Raw genomic sequence first — 19,174 nt, 5'->3', positions numbered from 1 at the left:
GGCACGGGCCTTCCCTATGGATGGATAGGGAGATCGGGCCTTAAACCATCACGCGGGCCCAGTGCGGATTGATGGTTATTAACGACTGCTAATGCAGCCGGGGCCAACGGCTTAACGTGCCTTCCGAAGCACGGAGGTGCTCGAGATGAAGATATTTTTTTTGTGGTCACCCATCCTATGACCGGCCTTTGCGAAAGTTGCTTAACTTCAACAATCTCAGACCAAGCGCGTTAACCGCTGCGCCACCGAGCTCCTGTCATTATTATTCCTTATTCTATGCTTAATGTAGAGAGTACACAAAAACACAAATCCATAACTAAAGTCTTTATTAATTGATTTAAATCAAAAGTCTATTTGAACACGTCGTATACACATTAATGATACAGATAATACTACATTTATTCTAAATCATAAATCTATACAACACCGTATTATAGGCCGAGATAATTATGTTAATTAAAAGGCTATATAGAGAGCCCTTCTTATAGACAATGCCTTAACTGAAGAGCCCTTCTGATGAGTCTGCCAAAAGGATTATTATTTTCTTGAACAATGGTGTGCAAGGAGTGGAGAAATCAAGGATAGGCCTTTGCCCAGCAGTAGGGCCACCCGATCTCATTGTTAAACACACCATTCCTGTCTGATATACTATAATATTAAACAACATAACATAAGCTCACGACTAAGTTCCTATTGGGGTAGACAGAGGTACATTACTCGCATACATAACATACATAAATAGCCTATATACCTCCCACTGCTACGCCTCCCCTCAATCAACCGGAGGGGGTATGGAGCATACTCCACCACGCTGCTCCACTGCGGGTTGGTGGAGGTGCTTTTACGGCTAATAGCCGGTACCAACGACTTAACGTGCCCTCCGAAGCACGGAATCAGATTTTTTCGGACAATCAGATGATTCAATCATGAAAAGTCGTTACCAAATAAAGGACAGTCTCACAAAGTGATTTCGACAATGTCCCCATCGGGAATCTCCAGATTGCAAGACCCGGACATCACTCGCGAGTTGAACTAATTACGCACACCTCACCGAGCTGTCTGTTGGACCAACGTGATAAGAGATAGCCGTATCGCTGTCTATAATGGTCGAGCCAACAGTGTTAGTAAAAACTGCAGTAAGTATATAAGAATGGTACTATTTTACTATTTTTTTAAATATCTACAAATGTTTTTTTGTATAACTGATTATTGCAAGATGTTTATTTCATTAATAAAGAAAAAAAAAACTAAAATAAAAATTATTTATAATTATCCCAGCCTTATATCCTATACTATCTACTCTAACTAGTCTATCTATAGGTAAACACGCTATTATACAAGGTTTTCTCACTAACATCCTAACTAATTAGGTTGTAACGCAAATACCGAATTGTAATACAATTATTCCAGAAAGCTCTATTCAATTTGGATATATGATTAATCAATAGAGCTAGTATACAGGCTGTTAGTGACATCGTAACGAAAACTTTGAGGGATGAATCAAACCATGATTCTGAGTCGATATCAAGCGGATTTTTCCGTCGCAAAAATCATGTATTTTTTTTTAGTATGTTTATTTTTTTTTCAATTCTATACTTTTGCGTTGGAAAATTCCACTTGATATTAACTCAGAATAATCAGCTGAATCATCCCTCTCAGTATTCGTTACGATGTCACTTACACCCCGTACAAGTACATACGGTAGCCATACAAGTAAGTATGGGTGTTAGTGACACCGTAACGAATACTGAGGGGGATAGTTCAGACCATGATTCTGAGTTGATATCAAGTGGAATTTCCTGTCAAAAAATTCATGAGTTTTTTTGTGTGTTTTTTTAATTATTTTCCTATCCATACTTTTGCGACGGAAAATTCCACTTGATATCAACTCAAAATCATGGTCTGAATCATCTCTCAAAGTTTTCGTTACGATGTCACTAACACCCTGTATATCTAGCGCATATGCAAACAAATGTCAAATAGCAATATTGATGATGATGAATTGCAACGATGTGGTGTTTCTAGACGCCCAGGTCAAGAGTATGTAAGGGTGGTATTGATAAACTAATCTCAGCTTCGAGACTGCTCTCAAGATCATGTAAATGTGACAGTTCTTATATAAAAACTAGCTTTTGCCCGCGACTTCGTCCGCGTGGCGTATTATAAAAGAGAGATCTTTGTGTTTGGGGAGTGCATGTCAAACATCTAACTTATGCAGTTTACATTTTTCCATACAAAAGTTTTTTCCCGCTAACTCCCGTTCCCGTGGGAATTTTGCAATATCCTGTTGCAACTAAGCTTTAAGTTTACTAAGGTACCTGCATGCCAAATTTCAAGCGTCTAACTTAAGCGGTTTAGATTTTTCATACAAAAGATTTTCCCGCTAATTCCCGTTCCTATGGGAATTCCGGGAATTCCTTTCTTAGTCCACCTCTACGGTACTTACGCTACGTCGCTTCCAAATTTCAAGTGCCTACGTTTAGCCGTTTAGGCTGTGCGTTGATATGTCAGTCAGTCAGTTTCTCCTTTTATAAATATTTAGATAGGGACTTTAGCATGATCTTGAGGGCAGTCTCAGCTGAGATTAGTTTATTAATACCACCCTAAACCGGCGAGCATACATGAAGACTTTGATGAGAGTGGAGCAAGCGAAAGTCAGCATCGTAGTCAATGGAATTCCGTGGTCCCTGCGTTCCCCAACTGGGAAGATGCGTGATATTATGTTTGTCTATGTATGGGTACTAGAAGGCTTCCTGTATAATATTCCTCCAGCCGTATTCGGCCATGTCGACAAGTCTCCAAACTAGCGGGCTTAGCACCTTAAGCACGCGACTCTTTCTCGCCGCAACGGAGATTCCCCACTGCTGGGGCACGGGCCTTCCCTATGGATGGATAGGGGAGATCGGGCCTTAAACCATCACGCGGGCCCAGTGCGGATTGATGGTTATTAACGACTGCTAATGAGGCCGGGACCAACGGCTTAACGTGCCTTCCGAAGCACGGAGGAGCTCGAGATGAAAACTTTTTTTTTTTTTAGTGGTCCCCCATCACAGATCGCAGACCGAGCGCGTTTTAACGCTGCGCCACCGAGCTCCTCAAACAGAGATCATCTGTCTCTTTCTATGCAGTTCTGTGAGAGAGTGACGGGTGACGTGTGTCGAGGCGAGAAAGAGAAAGAGTCGCGCGCTTACGGTGCTAAGCCCGTAGGAGCGGCTTAGTTGCGCTCTTATATGCGCTTCCTGTAATAACGTAACTATATTATTATGAAGTATAACCTACAATTCCAAGGTATATACGACGTTGTCATCTCTTACAGCGGCATATTCGTTTCACGGCACGCTTCAGTCCAGCGGCGTAATGTATCACCTGCTCCTGAAATATAATGGCAAATAGTGAGCAGATGACGTCGATAAGCTAAGCATCGATAATTTGTACTATCGATAAAATTGTTGTAAAATACGAAGGGAGATAAATGTGTGGAGTGAAGATGATAGTATTTTCTTGTTGATATAGATACATAAAATACTTTGAGTATAATGCTTTTTTTTTTTGCTTATTTGAGCTTTATTGAGGTAATGACCCCGATTCCTGCAGACACCTCTTAATTTTACTTTAAGTTATACTTGTCATTTTCTTATCCGCCGAAAAGGAAAATTAGATGGTGTTTACATGAATTAGCACCAACGTCTTATGTTATCCAATCATTATATTTGTTTTTATAGAACAAAAGTCTACTAAAGACGATTGAAACAGTGTCTGGGGTACTTAAATAATAATTACGACAAACATTTACGTACTTTTAAAACAAAAAGTTCGCTTACTTTTGCAAATTTAGTTTGTGTTTTATTTTTTGTTTTATTTGTCAGCTTATTTATCTTGTAAGCCACATAACAAATTGTATCTGTTCAAAATAGCTTATCTAAATAACTCCAAATGTTTAGATATAATAAGCGTTTACTGTATTTCATTTTTCTAAATAGAGGTACGGTTACAAGTACTAATATGTATACACTTTGAAACCACGTCACATTAACTTCTTTACAAATTAAACCGTAAGTCTCATTAAATGTCATATATGATAATGCGACAGGGTTCTAAAGTGGGTACATGATATTGCTCATGACTGTACCTATAAGTAGTGTTTTTTAACGTTTTTTTGTCCATCTCTGTCTTTTTCACAGACCAACTCTAACCGGAAACCTCATGCTATTCCATAATCTTCTTCTTCTTATCGTGTGGGTTGTGAGGTAGAATACCAACCTCATTAACCCTGGTGTCAGGGTTATAATTGAGCCGCCAACGGCCCCTGACATGGCTCATGTAACGATTACTCACTTACGTCAGTAAATAGTAACCGGGACCAACGGCTTAACGTGCCTTCCGAAGCACGGATCATCTTACTTTCGGACGATCAGGTGATCAGCCTGTAATGTCCTAACCAAACTAGGGATCACAAAGTGATTTTTGTGATATGCCCCCACCGGGATTCGAACCCGGGGCCTCTGGATCGTGAGTCCAACGCTCAACCACTGGACCACAGAGGCCCTTCCATAATAAAGTACCATCGATACTATTCCATCTATTCCCAGCCATATCGGACGAATGTGAACACGATGTGAACACAATGAAAATATATATTACGACAGTTTTGCGTTATCCTTTCTATTACATCTCGTGTATTATGGATCGCACAGGGTTCCGTATAAGGATTACTATAAGACCCACTCGTACTTAACGGTGAAGGAAAATATCGTGAGGAAACCCACATACCTGAAAAATGGATTTCGGAGGCGCCTATATGTCGTTACCAGAAAATAGTATTTTTTACAGTTCTATCTCCTTAGAGGGCGCCATATTGAATTTAGTGTGACGTCATATAGATTATAACCAGCGGATTTAGCCTATAACGGCTTCTAGTGACACCTCATTACTGGTCCAAGAACCAAGATTTATCCTACCTGCTTTTCCACCGTAAATTTCTTTATCACCTCCGAGATTTTCTAGAATTTTTATTATTTAAAAGTTGGTCTTCTAGCCCCTTATATATCTTTATATTTTTGATACCTTTTGCATAGGATGTGTTGCCCTAACTAACAGCTCAACCAGTTCAATCTCTGCCTGGCCGAACGCTGATCCCCAAGACACAGGCCTATAAGCTTAGTTTGGAGATCAGAGTTCAACAAATAATTTGTACACCTTCTATATAGGCACTTAACTTAATTGCACATCTGTACAAATTTCTTTGATAATAAATAAATTATTATATTATTATTATTATCATTTGTTAAATTGTGATAAGGAGTAATAAAATAATGGGGGAACAGGCATAAACAATAATAAAAAAAAATGTATGAGTCATTCTTCACACGGCCCCCGTGGTTCAGTATTAGAGCGTCGGGCTTACGATCGGGAGGTCTCAGGTTCGAATACCGGTGGGCACATATTACAACAATCACTTTGTGAGCCCTGTTTTGGTTAGGACATTACAGGCTGATCACCCGACTGTCCAAAACTAAGATGATCCCTGCTCCGGAAGGCACGTTAATCCGTTGGTCCCGGTTACTATTTTCTGATATGTAGTCGTTACATGAGCCATGTCAGGGGCCTTTGGCGGCATAGTAATTACCTTGACACCAGAATTGATAAGGTTAGTAATAATAGAAGAAGAGTAAACAGTGCCTCCTGGACGCTGTATAAATCATCTAGAAACGATGTATGACGCATGATGATGAAGAGAAGAGAAGAAGATATATGAGAACAGAACAAAGAAAACAGTGCAAAGATGTATGAGGACTTCTTTCACCCTAAGGTTGCCTGGCAGAAATTGCTGTTTAGCAATAAGGCCGCCTATTGTGCTTATGTCCTATTCATTATGTCGTTGTGCAATAAAGTATTATTGATTGACTGATTGAGGCCTGATGATGACGAGAAGAAGAAAATATTCTCTCTTCCAAATCAGCATACCAACCTGCATGAGGTTAAAACACATGGCGACGAGGGCCATGCCCAGCATCAGGTACATGGAGCACACGATGAAGGACGTCTCGATCCGGGGAGTGTATATCCTCTCGCCCGGGACGAAGTCACCGAAACCAATACTGACATAAAAAAAAAACTTTATTTCGGACTTTTGTACATCCATAATGGTTAGTAAGGGACTTATACTATGTTAGTAAGCACTTATTAAATTAACATGAAAAAAACCTAGTGTCATAATATATGGATGTCAATCCAATGCCTCACAACGGGACAGTCAATTCTGTCCGCCACCACGTTTAAGAGACTGTTGGAGCTGGTCCGGACCCGGTGCAGTAAACGTGAACTTTAAACATTCCTTCTATGCTGTTCTATAAGCGAATAAAAGTGAATAGTGGTATTTAAAAAAAGTACTTCAATGACTTCATTGAAGTACGTTTCTTAAATAGACCCGAAGTAGATTCTGACTAGGAAATGCAATCCCGACTCGAGATCGCAAATTCTAGATCCCGCGGGATTGTAAATATCTATCCCGCGAGATCCCGCAATTTTCGGGATCTCGTCTAGTTCATCAAAAAATATAAAGTTAGGATGGCTGAAAACGATGAAAATTTCTTGTTTGTACTAGTGAGTTTAATTAAAACAAAATATTTTTTGAAAGTAAATAAAAACCTTTATTCTACAATATTACTAACTAAGTAATTAAGTTTTCTTTGGCAATCAGCATCATCAAAATAAAACTTTTCCCCGGCTATACAGGTTGTGAGAAGCTGCAGTAGTTTTAGGCGGATAAGACGTTCGTTATGTAAAATTGACGATTCAAAGTGTAACTATGTTACCTACTGAATAAAGATATTTTTGAATTGAATTTTGAAAAAAGGAGAATCAAGTAGGTTCGCCCAATCCCGCCAATCTCGTATGTGATTTGATCACATACGAGATCTGATCGGGATTGTATAGGGAAAGAGCAATTGAAAGCCTGGAGTCCGAATCAATACTGATTTATTAATGAATAACCAAGAGTATATATGGAACAATAAGATACACAATAACATATAAGTAGTAGGTACACTATATCAACGGGGAGAGGGAGAAAATAAAATGAATTAAATTAATAATTCATTTTATTTTAAAAATTAACGAGAATGGTATAATTTAGTTCTGTTTTTATGAACAATATCCTCTTTCCCGTTCTTTAAAATAATAACATTTGGATCCTTATCTTCTAATACAGGATAAGGACCTAAATAGATACTTTCTTTCTTATCACTAGATGGGTTTCTTATCAATATTAAATTACCTTTATCATAATATACAGGGTAAATAGTTTTATCATATTTTTGTTTGCGAATCACTTTACTTTTCAATAAATTGTCCCTTGCGTCTTTCTGTGACATCTGCAAGCGATACTTAAATTCTAAAGGGTAATTATCGATGTTATACAGTGGATCAACTTCTTCTTTAGTGAAATTACTTGGAACGTTACATGTTTTTCCGAAAACCAATTCATGAGGGGTATACTTTGTTTCAGTATGAACTGTATTATTGTAGGAAAAACACCAGTACGGCAACCAGCTGCTCCACGACGTTTGATGGTTGTTAGTAACTATTCTTAAATACGCACCCAGAGCCTTATGTGAGTTCTCGAGCGCACCGATGCTCTCATGATGGTAGGCGGTGGAGGATATCTGAGTAATGTTCAAAAGCTTACATACCTCAGACATGGTGCTGCTTATAAACTCACTTCCGCGATCTGTCGCTATCTCCTTCGGTATCCCGTATCTAAGAATAAAATTATCAACAAAACATCTTGCCACCGATACTGTGTCCTTCGTTTGCAATGGATAGGCTTCTGTAAATTTTGTCAACTCGCACTGTAATGTTAAAATGTAATTGTAATTACTATAATCTTTAGCTATTGGGCCTACAATGTCCAAGTATATTTTCTCAAACGACGAAGTGGCTGTTGAAGTAATTACCATTGGTTGTTTAGTTTTTACCATATGCTTTTGCGTTTGACACTTGTCACAGCTTTTGACAAAATTTTCGACATCCTTATGCATGGATGGCCAAAAGTAATATCTTTTTATATTGTTCAACATTCGTCTAATACCCGCGTGGCCACTCGTGGGTAATAGATGAAAGTCGTTCAAAATTACTCGAATATCGTCTACATTGTCAACCTTTTGCACTCCTCTAACAATACATAACCGGGGCCCCTTCCAGTTAGGAGTGTTCCTAATTTCTTGAGTTAACTCTTCTATAAATTTATAATTATTTTTATCTTTACTAATGTAGACTTCTGCGATACCAATTTGGGTACAAATGTAACTCAACTCCCTCACTAGCTCGGCTCGCGTGACTAATGCTCGAGACGTTGGGTTCACATAAAGTACTGACCTACTAGGCACGTATGACAATGATTTTGTTTCTATCTGCATTTTCCCACTTTTTCTTAATTTTTCTAATTCCACTTTTGATTCTACAGTTAACTCCACACAGTTATTTGGTTTTTTAAGCATATCGACGATTTTTGGGTGATCAGTCCAATCATCGGTCAATTGCATATCATCCAAAGAACTGGTGTCCCTTCGCTCTCTCTCTTTCTTCCTCAGACTTCGAGTCATCACACATGCTATATGTCTATTCATATCTTTCAAATCCTCTGACGTCAATACGATGCGAGATAATGCGTCTGCAGCCACATTACTCGCCCCTTTCACATATTCTATACTGTAATCGTATTCTTCTAAACTCAAACGAAATTTCATTAGCCGGCTGGACGGATTTGCCATATTAAACAAATAAACTAGTGGCCGATGATCCGTCTTTATTCTGAATTTCCGACCATATAAATATGGCCTGAAATACTTTATTGACCATACGATAGCCAGAAGCTCTTTTTCGATGGTGGGGTAATTTAATTCTGCCTTATTTAGAGCTCGGCTTGCGTATGCGATAGGCATGTCATCACTGTTACACAACATGGAACCGATCGCTACCCCAGAGGCGTCAGTGTGTAAAATAAAAGTATTATCAGAGTCCAAATTAGGGTATTGCAATATTGGTGGTTTAACTAACATCTCTTTCAGTTTTTCAAAAGCTCGCTCACATTCTTCCGTCCATTCGAATAAAGTTCCTTTACGCAATAATTTGTTTAATGGTATACAAATTTCCGCAAATTTAGGCATAAATTTTCTATAATAGTTCGCAAACGCTACAAAGCGACGAACTTCATCCGAATTTGTAGGTTTAGGATAATTTGTCAAGGCTTTTATCTTGTTCGGGTCTGGCAAAACTCCTTTTTCAGATATTACGTGTCCCAAATACAGCAGCTCTTTTTTTAGAAACTGACATTTGGCCGGGTTTAATTTTAAATTGACTTTTCGCAATCTATTTAAAATATCAATTAAGTTTTTGTTATGTTGATCTAAATTTCGACCGAAGCAAATCAAATCATCAAGATAAACAAAACACTTCTCATAATTCAATCCAGATAAGGCAACGGTCATGATTCTACTAAACGCATTCGGACTAATTTTTAAACCCATTGGTAATCTTTTTAATTGGTATTGTTTGTTGGTAGTAAAAGCTGTGTATTTTCTGCTTTCGGGATCTAATTGAACTTGATAATAGCCTTGATTCATATCTAAATGCGTAAAATACATCGAACCAGATAATGAATCCAAAATTTCCGTAATATTGGGTAAAGGAAATTTATCATCTTTTATTCGTTCATTCGCCTTCCTATAATCAATCACCACGCGCCATTTCTTTGTTTCCTCATCATCCGACTTTTTAGGCACTAGCAGAAGTGGACTATTCCATTCACTCTCCGCTTCTTCTATTATATCGTCTTCCAGCATCTTTTTTATCTGTCTGTCTATTTCAGCTTTTTGCGAGTGTGGTAACCTATATGGTTTGGAATAAACAGGAGTTGCATTTTCTTTCAGATGTATTTTTTGTACACCTACATTAGTAAAGCCTAACTTATCGCCCGGAATATAAAATACATCTGGAAATTTTGCGCAAATTTTCTCAATTTCGCTTCTTTCATAATCCTGCAAATGACCTAGTTCCAGTAACGAAAACAACTTTTTCACTCTTTCCGCATTCACGATATCTTTTTTAAAAGTACACAACTCATACTTATCCAAACATTCCAAATCAATATTAAAATAACTTAATTTCACTTCTTCTTCCCGTGTGTTTAGAATTTTAATAGGTATCAATCCATCTCGCACTGATACTACCATTCCAGCTAGAAACACACCCTCACATAACTCTCTGCTTTCCATCACACAATCTCCCTCTTCTAAAGTTTTTACGTAATATATCTTTTCGCATCTTGGCGGTACTGATAAATAATTATTATAACCAACTCGACCCATTCGCAAAGGTATTACTATTGGCTGTCCATGATTCAAAGTTAGTGTATTTAATTCAAAATCTAATAAGCATTTATATTTGCTCAAAAAATCCTGACCTATAATACCGTTTCCGTTACAACTCAAATTTTTGAACACATAAAATTTGTGCAAAAATTCTCTGCCATTGTAATTTAGTTTTAAATAAACGTAGCCTTCCGATGTCAAGTTGCCACCTATTCCTTTTATGTCTATACGCTCTTCGTAATACGATTGACTCATTTGTTGCAATGTTTCATACTTAACAACTGAGAGCGTTGCACCCGTGTCAATTAGCCAATTAAATGTAACATTAGATATGCTGAACTGAACTGAGTTGATGTTGTTGCAATAACATAATTGGTCATGCTCGAAAAAACTGATTCAGGTTTCTATCTTCGACGTCTACTGTGAATGATTCACGTTGCTCATCTATGACGTTGACCTGATTTGACCTGCGATTCATATAAGGCTGTCCTCTGCCACGAGCATGGCTTCCACGAAACGAATTCCCTCGGGACGAATTATAATTATTATGATGTTGATAATTACCTGGTTTATGTTGGTAACCACGTCCACGTTGGTAATTCCCACGGCAGGGTCGCGCGCCGCGGCCTCGTCCTTGTGACCTACCTCTCCGGTAGTGCATCACGGCTGGCGCCGGAGAAGACATCTCCTCGTCCTGCGCCGTGCGGATGGCATCCTTCAAGGACGTGAAGTTGCGGGCCGCTATAATGGTGCTTAACCTTTGATCGCGTAGCCCGTCTGAAAACCTTTTTATAGCATTCCTCTCATTAATTGGTTTTAGGACTTTGTAGTTCTCCGAGTTGCCATCTGCCTGAGAAATCGTTAAATCGGCGAATAATCGCTCTACCTCCGCTCCGAAATCGGTAATTGAGCGATTATTCTGCCTGACACTTTGAAGACGTGTTTGCAAAGCTGTATCGGACTTTTTAGTCAAAAGATGTCTCCGCATGTCACACAGTAACGATTCTACAGACGTGTAATTTCCATTTAATCTCAACTTAGCACCATAAGATAACCTTGTTTTTAATACAAAATTGATTAAATGGGTTTTATCCTCGTTCTTTAACATAGTATCATATAATTCAATGGCATCTAATAATTGTAATGTGACGAGTTCGTCATCATTCATTACTGGCAGCATGTTTGCCGCAGTTTTTAAATCAAATGACGCCATATTTGCAGTTCCCTCACTTCCTGACTCGTTATCCGAAGTATCACTAGTGCTAGGTTTCACACACAAATTCCTTATTTCATTATATAATGCATTTATCTTATCTATAAGAGCCTGACCCTTAGATATATCTTCGTTACTTAATTTACCTTCAGTTATGAAACTAGAGAATATTTCCACTGATTTACTTAATTTTTCTATAATTAAATTTGCTTCATTTAACTTAGCCTCAGCTTTTCCTTTAATGTATCTACGTTTTCCTTCTTTTATTAAATATTCTCTAATTCCTTTTAACTCCTTATATATTGTACGCAATTCTAGCGCCATTAATAACTAAGATGCATATTAATAATAACGGTATGATATATAGATAGCTATCTTCTTACTTATTTTGATATAAACTATATATAGGCATTAACTTTGTTTATTTTCTCCTAGCACTGGTTATACTTTTAAACTGTAATTTTATCATGATCTTAATATACCTCTAATATCCGCTCATCGTTTTAACGCATCGATGTCCCCGCGCAACGTGTCCAACTCTGCTCAATGGATACGGCACTTCACTTCTATAATTTACGCGCACTTGTCCTTTATTATTTTTATTTACCACACTTATATTTCACACATTTATAGTTCCGCATAATGTCTCTCCTTATGGACATCGACACCTCCTGGACTCCAACTGGACTCTCCCCTGCTGTTGTAACATCCAACTCCGCTTACACGTTTTCTGCCTCGATGTTCCTCCGTCTGAAAGTGATTGCTTGCGCTCTCTGCTCTATACGCTTATTCAGACAAGCGTTGAGGTACCGGATGAAGACGAGTAGAAATGCTATTCCAATGATTGTTACGAAGATCATGACAGAGATGTTGATTTGGCCGAGATGTCCCAAGACTAAAGTGCTGTTGACCTCCATCTTGTTCTCGTAGCCCACCTGGGTCGCGAACGTGTTGCTCCTGCCATCAGAATTGCTCTGCACCGGTTTTGACTGTTCTTTTCCCATTATGATGTTATATCCTTGATCCACAGCAGGTAAAAGTTCTAAAATATTATTGCGCTATATTTCAATAAACGATTCTATCCGTCGCGAGTTCGCGTAACATGACACTCCCCGCAACGGCGAGGCAGGGTCGCCATATAGGGAAAGAGCAATTGAAAGCCTGGAGTCCGAATCAATACTGATTTATTAATGAATAACCAAGAGTATATATGGAACAATAAGATACACAATAACATATAAGTAGTAGGTACACTATAATTGATCCCAAAAAATTACATGAGATCTCCCGAGATCGGGATCCCGGATTGGGATTTCTTTCCCTAATTCTAATACAGAACCTGGTTTGGTTGTAAAGGCATCTAACAATTATAACACAAAAGACGTCTGAGCAAAGACTACTATTTTGTTAAATTTTTTACTTACATTTTCGGTATTTTATTTCAAAGTAAACTAATTTGGTGAACATTTCAAGTCGACATTCGATCCGGGTTCCCGTCTCCCGGGAAATAACAGAGTGACGTCACACACATCGATCAAGATAAGTGTTCCGATCGTGGAGTGAACCACTTGCATTTCAAAGGGAAACTTAAATAACTACCATCGTAAGTATATGTCACCGTAAAATTGTAAATAACGTTAGATTATAATCTATCGATAATTAAAATTATGACAAAAACATTTATGCATTTTAAGAGAATCCCAAATTAACATTATGCTCACTCTAATAGTTTTGTAACTCTATGGTATAGCACGCGAGGTGCGTTTCGTATCACAATTTGACGGTTTCACTTCGATAAATTATAATCCACCGAAAAATAATACGTTAAATTGTAAGCAATATGATACGATTCACAATTTTTCGACAGTTCACAATCTCGCGAGATAGATTATAATCTAACGTTATTTACAATTTTACGGTGACATATACATTTAAAACATAAATTTAATAAAGTGCAGACATATATGACTATAGCCTCGGAAACGCTATATTTCTATGTATATAGCTTATATATATGTATACATAAAAACATAGCGAATAGTCCTAATATAATATGTTTGTACTTTATTAAATTTATGTTTATATGTATATGTTAGGGACACATAGTTTGAAAAAATCAATGCAACCTTTTGTAGTCCTAAGATGGATTTCAGATGAATCGTGTGGTTGTCAGCTGTCACTCATTAGATAAATAGTCGATCATTGTTGGAAAGAACATTATTAATATTATTTGAAATCGGATATAAGCATTCCAAAGGCTCTGACAGCGTAAAAAGACTTCGACAAAGTTTCAGTCTTTGCTGTCGAGAGCTAATAGACCGCCTCTACGAATCGAGTAGGTAATCGTTAGTTACCTGTAAGGACAATTTGTTCAGGTGGGGTTTCTTGGATGGCTCGGACTTAAAGTGCAAGTGCGGCACTATTCCCCAAACGATGGAACATCTTACATCGTGTCCTGCGTGCCCGAACACCTGCTCGCAGGAGGATCTGATGAGCGCTGCAGATAGCGCCATACTTGTTGCCAAGTTTTTGGCCGATACTATTTAGTTTGCCATCGACACGATAAGAAGAAGTTACCTGCTTAGCGATATGAAGCAGAAGTACGCGCCGTCCAGCTGGTCCCACTTCTCCCATAGCCCGAATATCATCGACCCGAATATTAAATACCTGATGACAAAAATGATCATTATTTACCTACACAAATACCTAGCTGAAGTTTTTTTTTCTTTTGACATGACTTATTGTAAATTTGCCGCAGATGGCATTAACTACTTGGCCGGACAAATGGGGAGCGCTGAAGGCTCTCACCCGGTTCCACATTTAAAGACAACAGGCCTGAGGGTGCCCAGTTGGGCGCGAACCTCGGCTCTGGGCGTCATGCTGAAGTTTAAATTCCTTATTGACTTTTATTTTTAACTATCATATGGCTATTGTTCAAAGCCTTCGATCCAAGTCGAGCCGCGATATTTGGCCGGACAAATGGGGAGCGCTGAAGGCTCCTACCCGGTGCTGAAACGTGGATGCTGAGTCAATTTAAGGCCGAAGTAAGTAAAGTATTTTTATACTAAATTAATAAAATTATCTGACAAAAATTTCTGAAGAAGTACCTCTATAGGTAGGTAGTCGTGTATCCTGCTTTAGAGAAAATGATTTCTCTCTTGCATTAATTTCTTTCGACAGACAGACGGGCAACTTGTGCTCTTAGTCTGTATAGGTTAACAGTGTCATTATGATTAACAGCCTCTTTAGTCCAGTAGTTGACCTTTGGGCTCACGACCCAGTTTTCGGGTCCAGTTTAGACTCGTCTAAAAAGAAAACAGTTGTGAGACTATCCCCAGTTTGGCAAGACTTGCAGACTGAAATTACCAGATTGACCGATTGCATTGAGCGTTTTCTTAGCTTAAAAAGTCGCATCGTTGTAACAGCGAAATAAAATATTATAGGTACTCGAATAACAAAAATGAACGAATGAATGAATGAAAGTAAGATGATCCGTGCTTCGGAAGGCACGTTAAGGCGTTGGTCCCGGTTACTACTTACTGACGTAAGTAAGTAGTCATTACATGAGCCAGATGTCAGGGGCCTTTGGCGGCTCAATAGTAACCCTAACACCAGGGTTGATGGGGTTGGTAATCCATCTCACAATCCACACGATAGAAGAAGAAAAAAATGAAATAACGTATATCAACAAAATATCGAATGGTTTAAGACGACGGCTGAATTTTAACGAAAGATAAATTCAGGACGCAATATTATATCGCATCGATTTCACATAAGACTCAAAGTAATTTCCTTCATGTAGAGGCAATTTCAAAAGCTCGTTTCTTGTCTGAACAGGGTTTTTAAAAAAGCTTATGTTCTAGCAAAGGAAAAAACTTCCTTCGTTCTATTTTGACTATGCTCAGTCATGAGTAAAAGAAACTCATTATTTCAAAAAAATCTTTTTAAGTAGTACCTATTGCGTAAAGCTTTCTAAAATACGAGTAAGTTAAAATACTAATAAGTGTTTTGTTCTGTAAGTAATAAGATATGTTTTAAAGTAAGTAATATAATTTATACAATTTAATAATAATTTAGAATTTTATTTAGATTTAGATTTTGAGGAGAATTTATAATATTATGTACCTATATTGATGTCAGAACATGGCTGAAAATGCTGAGCGATAAATTTAATACCCCCATTTAATACCCCCATATTTTTATTTCCTTTTATTTCTATTCCGCTAAACACAATTTTAGCTAGGTATTTACCCTGTAGGAAACTACAGTTTAATGCACCACGTGTCAGTTAGGATAAAGTTCGATTCACAGATCGGGTGTATTAAGGCCTCAGCTATGCCTCGGACCTCAAACTACACCCTCGTTAGTAATCGGAAACTTGAACAATGTACTATTTTATTTGGCCAGGCCTTCTGTCTTCTTAACACATCAGCCATAGGTACTCCCACCTACCCCCAGCTGAGAGAGCTCCCCATATGTCTGGCCAAGTAGTTAATGCCATTAACTTACCCAACCATAATAGCGACGCAGACGCTAATAGGCACTGTGATTGTCTGAGCGTCGAAGGTGACGTAGCTGAACTCGCTGCTTTCCTGGTCCATCCGTGCCGGTTCCGACCAGCCGCGGGGCGCGCGGGGGGGCGCACTCGCGTACGGTTGCGGCATCGAAGCACTCCTTGTGTAGTCTGCTCGCCTGGTACATAGACATGACATACGGGTACTTGAAATAATGTTTAATGGCAATAAGATTTACTTATTACATGAGACTTATACTTAGCGGAAAGGAGTGGCGTTTATTATATTTATACACCTCTGCCTACCCCTTTTAGGGGTAAAAGCATGAAGCTATGTAAAACTTCCTCCACCCGCGTCGGTTCGCACTAGATGCGGGGCGCGCAGCGGCGTACTGCTGCGGCATCAACTAGCTCCTTGAGTAGCCTGTTTGCCTGGTACATGAGGTGATGATCACAAAAACTACAGGAGAAGAATGCACTAACCGTCATCTTCGTTCCCTTCAAACTTGAGTCATATAAGGAGGCCTTCTTAAGCTCGTTATTTCTAATTAAGAGGCAGAATGGTGTCAAGGGCAAACCCAATATCACTTAAAAAATCTCACCCCCTATATACCCTACAATGTTATGGACAGTGAAAGTGACAGATGGCCGCCGGCTGGTAGGCCGTCTCTATGGATAGTGTAGTCCGGTCATCAGAATCGTAGGTGTATTGTCCTTCGGGTATTTCTGATCCCAGATCGATAAGCAACTACACGACTTATATGATTTTGTATTCTCTAAGCAACTAAAAACAAATAAAATTGTTGTTCAAAATTCTAGATTAAGTAAATTAAATTCATCTTTTTTGGGGTTATGTATACGTTTTTACAATAAAATACCAGATAATATTTTAAATTTGTCAGAGAATAAATTTAAAGCTCACGTGAAGCTTACTTTATGTAAAAAAGCTTATTATAAGATTAATGAGTACCTAAATGATAAAAATGTCTGGTATTAAATGTGTTCCTCTAGTTATTAAATAACTTGTAATGTACCCTCATTGATTTAAAAGATGTGTTGCTGTTGCAGTTTCTTGTCATTTCTTCTCCTCAGCCATAACACCTTGCGAAATGACGTAAATTCAAAATGTTACATTGACCTTCAACAAGTTTATCCATGATAATTACGTTGAATAAATGATTCTGATTCTGATTCTGATTCAACTAAAAATATGTAGTAGGACTTACATAAATTCATGTTCTTAGTCGTTATTGAGAGACATAGCAACTCGTCGTCGGTTACGATAAAATTAACTAACACGAAATAATTGAATATTAAGACTAAATTTATTGCCAGTAACAGTGTACATTTATCTATAAGAACTAGGTAATTATATTACGAATACGGGCAAAAGGAAATGGCTCAGCTTGTGCTGTGATGGAGCCATGCTATGGCGCCATCTAGCGCTGGTTTTCAGCCGTTTCCTCATCCTGGGATATTGTGCGTAAGTAATTGAGGGCTAGAGGACATTGAATAGAAATATATAGCAGCTTTAGGTAAAAAACAATAAAATCAAATGACAATCAAATAAAATTATAGGTAGGTACTCTTGACTGTGCGTGTGTGTGTGTGTGTGTGTGTGTGTGTGTGTGTGTGTGTGCCCCTGTGTGAGCGTCTTTGTAGGGTTTGTTTTATTCTTGAGTGTGTTTTTTCAAGTGTGTGCGTGTGTGTGCGCCCGTGCGTGAGCGTATTTGTAGGGTTTGTTTGCGTGTATGTGTTTGAATGAATGTATATATGAGAAGTAGCTCTAGGTAATACAGGCGACAGGACATCTTTCAATTATAAAACGTATTTAGGTACTCCACACTTACGTAGAAAAAAAACTGTATTACCTAGGGTCACGAAATAATTATCTAGACCACAGCAACAGGTAAAGATATTGGTCTAGACATAATTAAAATTAATCTTAGCGGACCATTAATTTCATCTACTTGAGATTAATTATGTGGAAGTAATAACATATTATTACTTAATAGGATGCGGCTAAACTAATTACTTTATTAATTATATAGACTGTAAATACATGAGGATTAATTATAGTAGTACAGGAGGATGAGGAGCTCGGTAAACGCGTTCGGTCTGCGATTGTTGAAGTTAAGCAACTTTCGCTAAGGCCGGACATAGGATGGGTGCATGCGTGCTTCGAAAGGCACGTTAAGCCGTTGGTCCCGGCTGCATTAGCAGTCGTTAATAACCATCAATCCGCACTGGGCCCGCGTGATGGTTTAAGGCCCAATCTCCCTATCCATCCATAAGGAAGGCCCGTGCCCCAGCAGTGGGGACGTTAATGGGCTGATGATGATGATGATGAATTATAGTAGGTCATGTAGGTACCGGAAGTATTCCCGTTGTACTAAATACTCTTTAATAGTAAGGACACTGAATGAAAGAAAGAATCATTTATTTTTTAGGACACCACAGACACGGATTACATATACTGCCTGCTATTCTTTTATTTAATTGTTCTTTATTGTAGTCTAGTGTTATCTGCCTAAAGGCTAGGAAAAGCTCTTTTTACACAAGTTTTGCGCTTTTTTACTAACGGAAACATTAGAACCCCGATACCGACACCGCCGGCGCGGTCACGTTTGTTATGGGCCTTCAAAGTAAGACATATATCTAAAACTACGCCAAGATATTTGACTTGCTCCTCCCAAGGGATCGGCTTGCCGAACATCGTGATGACTTTAAGTTGACGGCGTGACCGTGGCGTGTTATAATAGCCCTTTGAAAAGTACACCGCTGCACTTTGCTCCGGGTTTACCTCGATTCTCCATTTGCGAAACCACTTGCCCAAGGCATTGGCCGCGCGTTGGAGAATTCCGGTCATCATAACTCGACCACGGCACGAAGAATAGATGGCTGTCTAGTCAAATCAGTTACTATGGAATTTGTATGAAAAAGCAGCATGTGGCGTCATAGATAAACGTAACAAATTGTCGCACTTATTATTACATTATTCGTTATTAAAATTCATAAATAAGTTAAATAGAAAAAAGAAAACGTTTTTTGTCACCTTTAGATCTTAATTAAAACACA

General features: G+C 38.4%; 1 protein-coding gene and 1 non-coding gene across 3 annotated transcripts in view; both read right to left on the bottom strand.

The window, feature by feature from the left end:
• Positions 1-2,902: 2,902 nt before the first annotated feature.
• Positions 2,903-19,174, bottom strand: part of LOC126381653 (potassium channel subfamily K member 15-like) — a 51,988-nt gene continuing 35,716 nt past the window's right edge. The window contains exons 7-10 of one of the 2 annotated variants that reach the window (XM_050031109.1): positions 16,093-16,275; positions 14,161-14,250; positions 5,969-6,098; positions 2,903-3,372 (exon numbers count right to left, since the gene is read on the bottom strand). In XM_050031109.1, the coding sequence (XP_049887066.1) occupies positions 3,304-3,372; positions 5,969-6,098; positions 14,161-14,250; positions 16,093-16,275 (472 nt within the window). In that variant the 3' untranslated portion in view covers positions 2,903-3,303. The remainder of the gene's footprint in view (positions 3,373-5,968; positions 6,099-14,160; positions 14,251-16,092; positions 16,276-19,174) is intronic. The other variant, XM_050031108.1, reaches the window with a different exon arrangement.
• On the bottom strand, positions 4,473-4,544 carry Trnav-cac (transfer RNA valine (anticodon CAC)). The gene has a single exon. It is a non-coding gene; the product is annotated as a tRNA-Val (tRNA).

Source organism: Pectinophora gossypiella, unplaced genomic scaffold (genome assembly GCF_024362695.1).
Source record: "Pectinophora gossypiella unplaced genomic scaffold, ilPecGoss1.1 Pgos_75, whole genome shotgun sequence".
NCBI lineage: Eukaryota > Metazoa > Arthropoda > Insecta > Lepidoptera > Gelechiidae > Pectinophora > Pectinophora gossypiella.
This window is presented reverse-complemented; position numbering and strand designations above follow the sequence as displayed.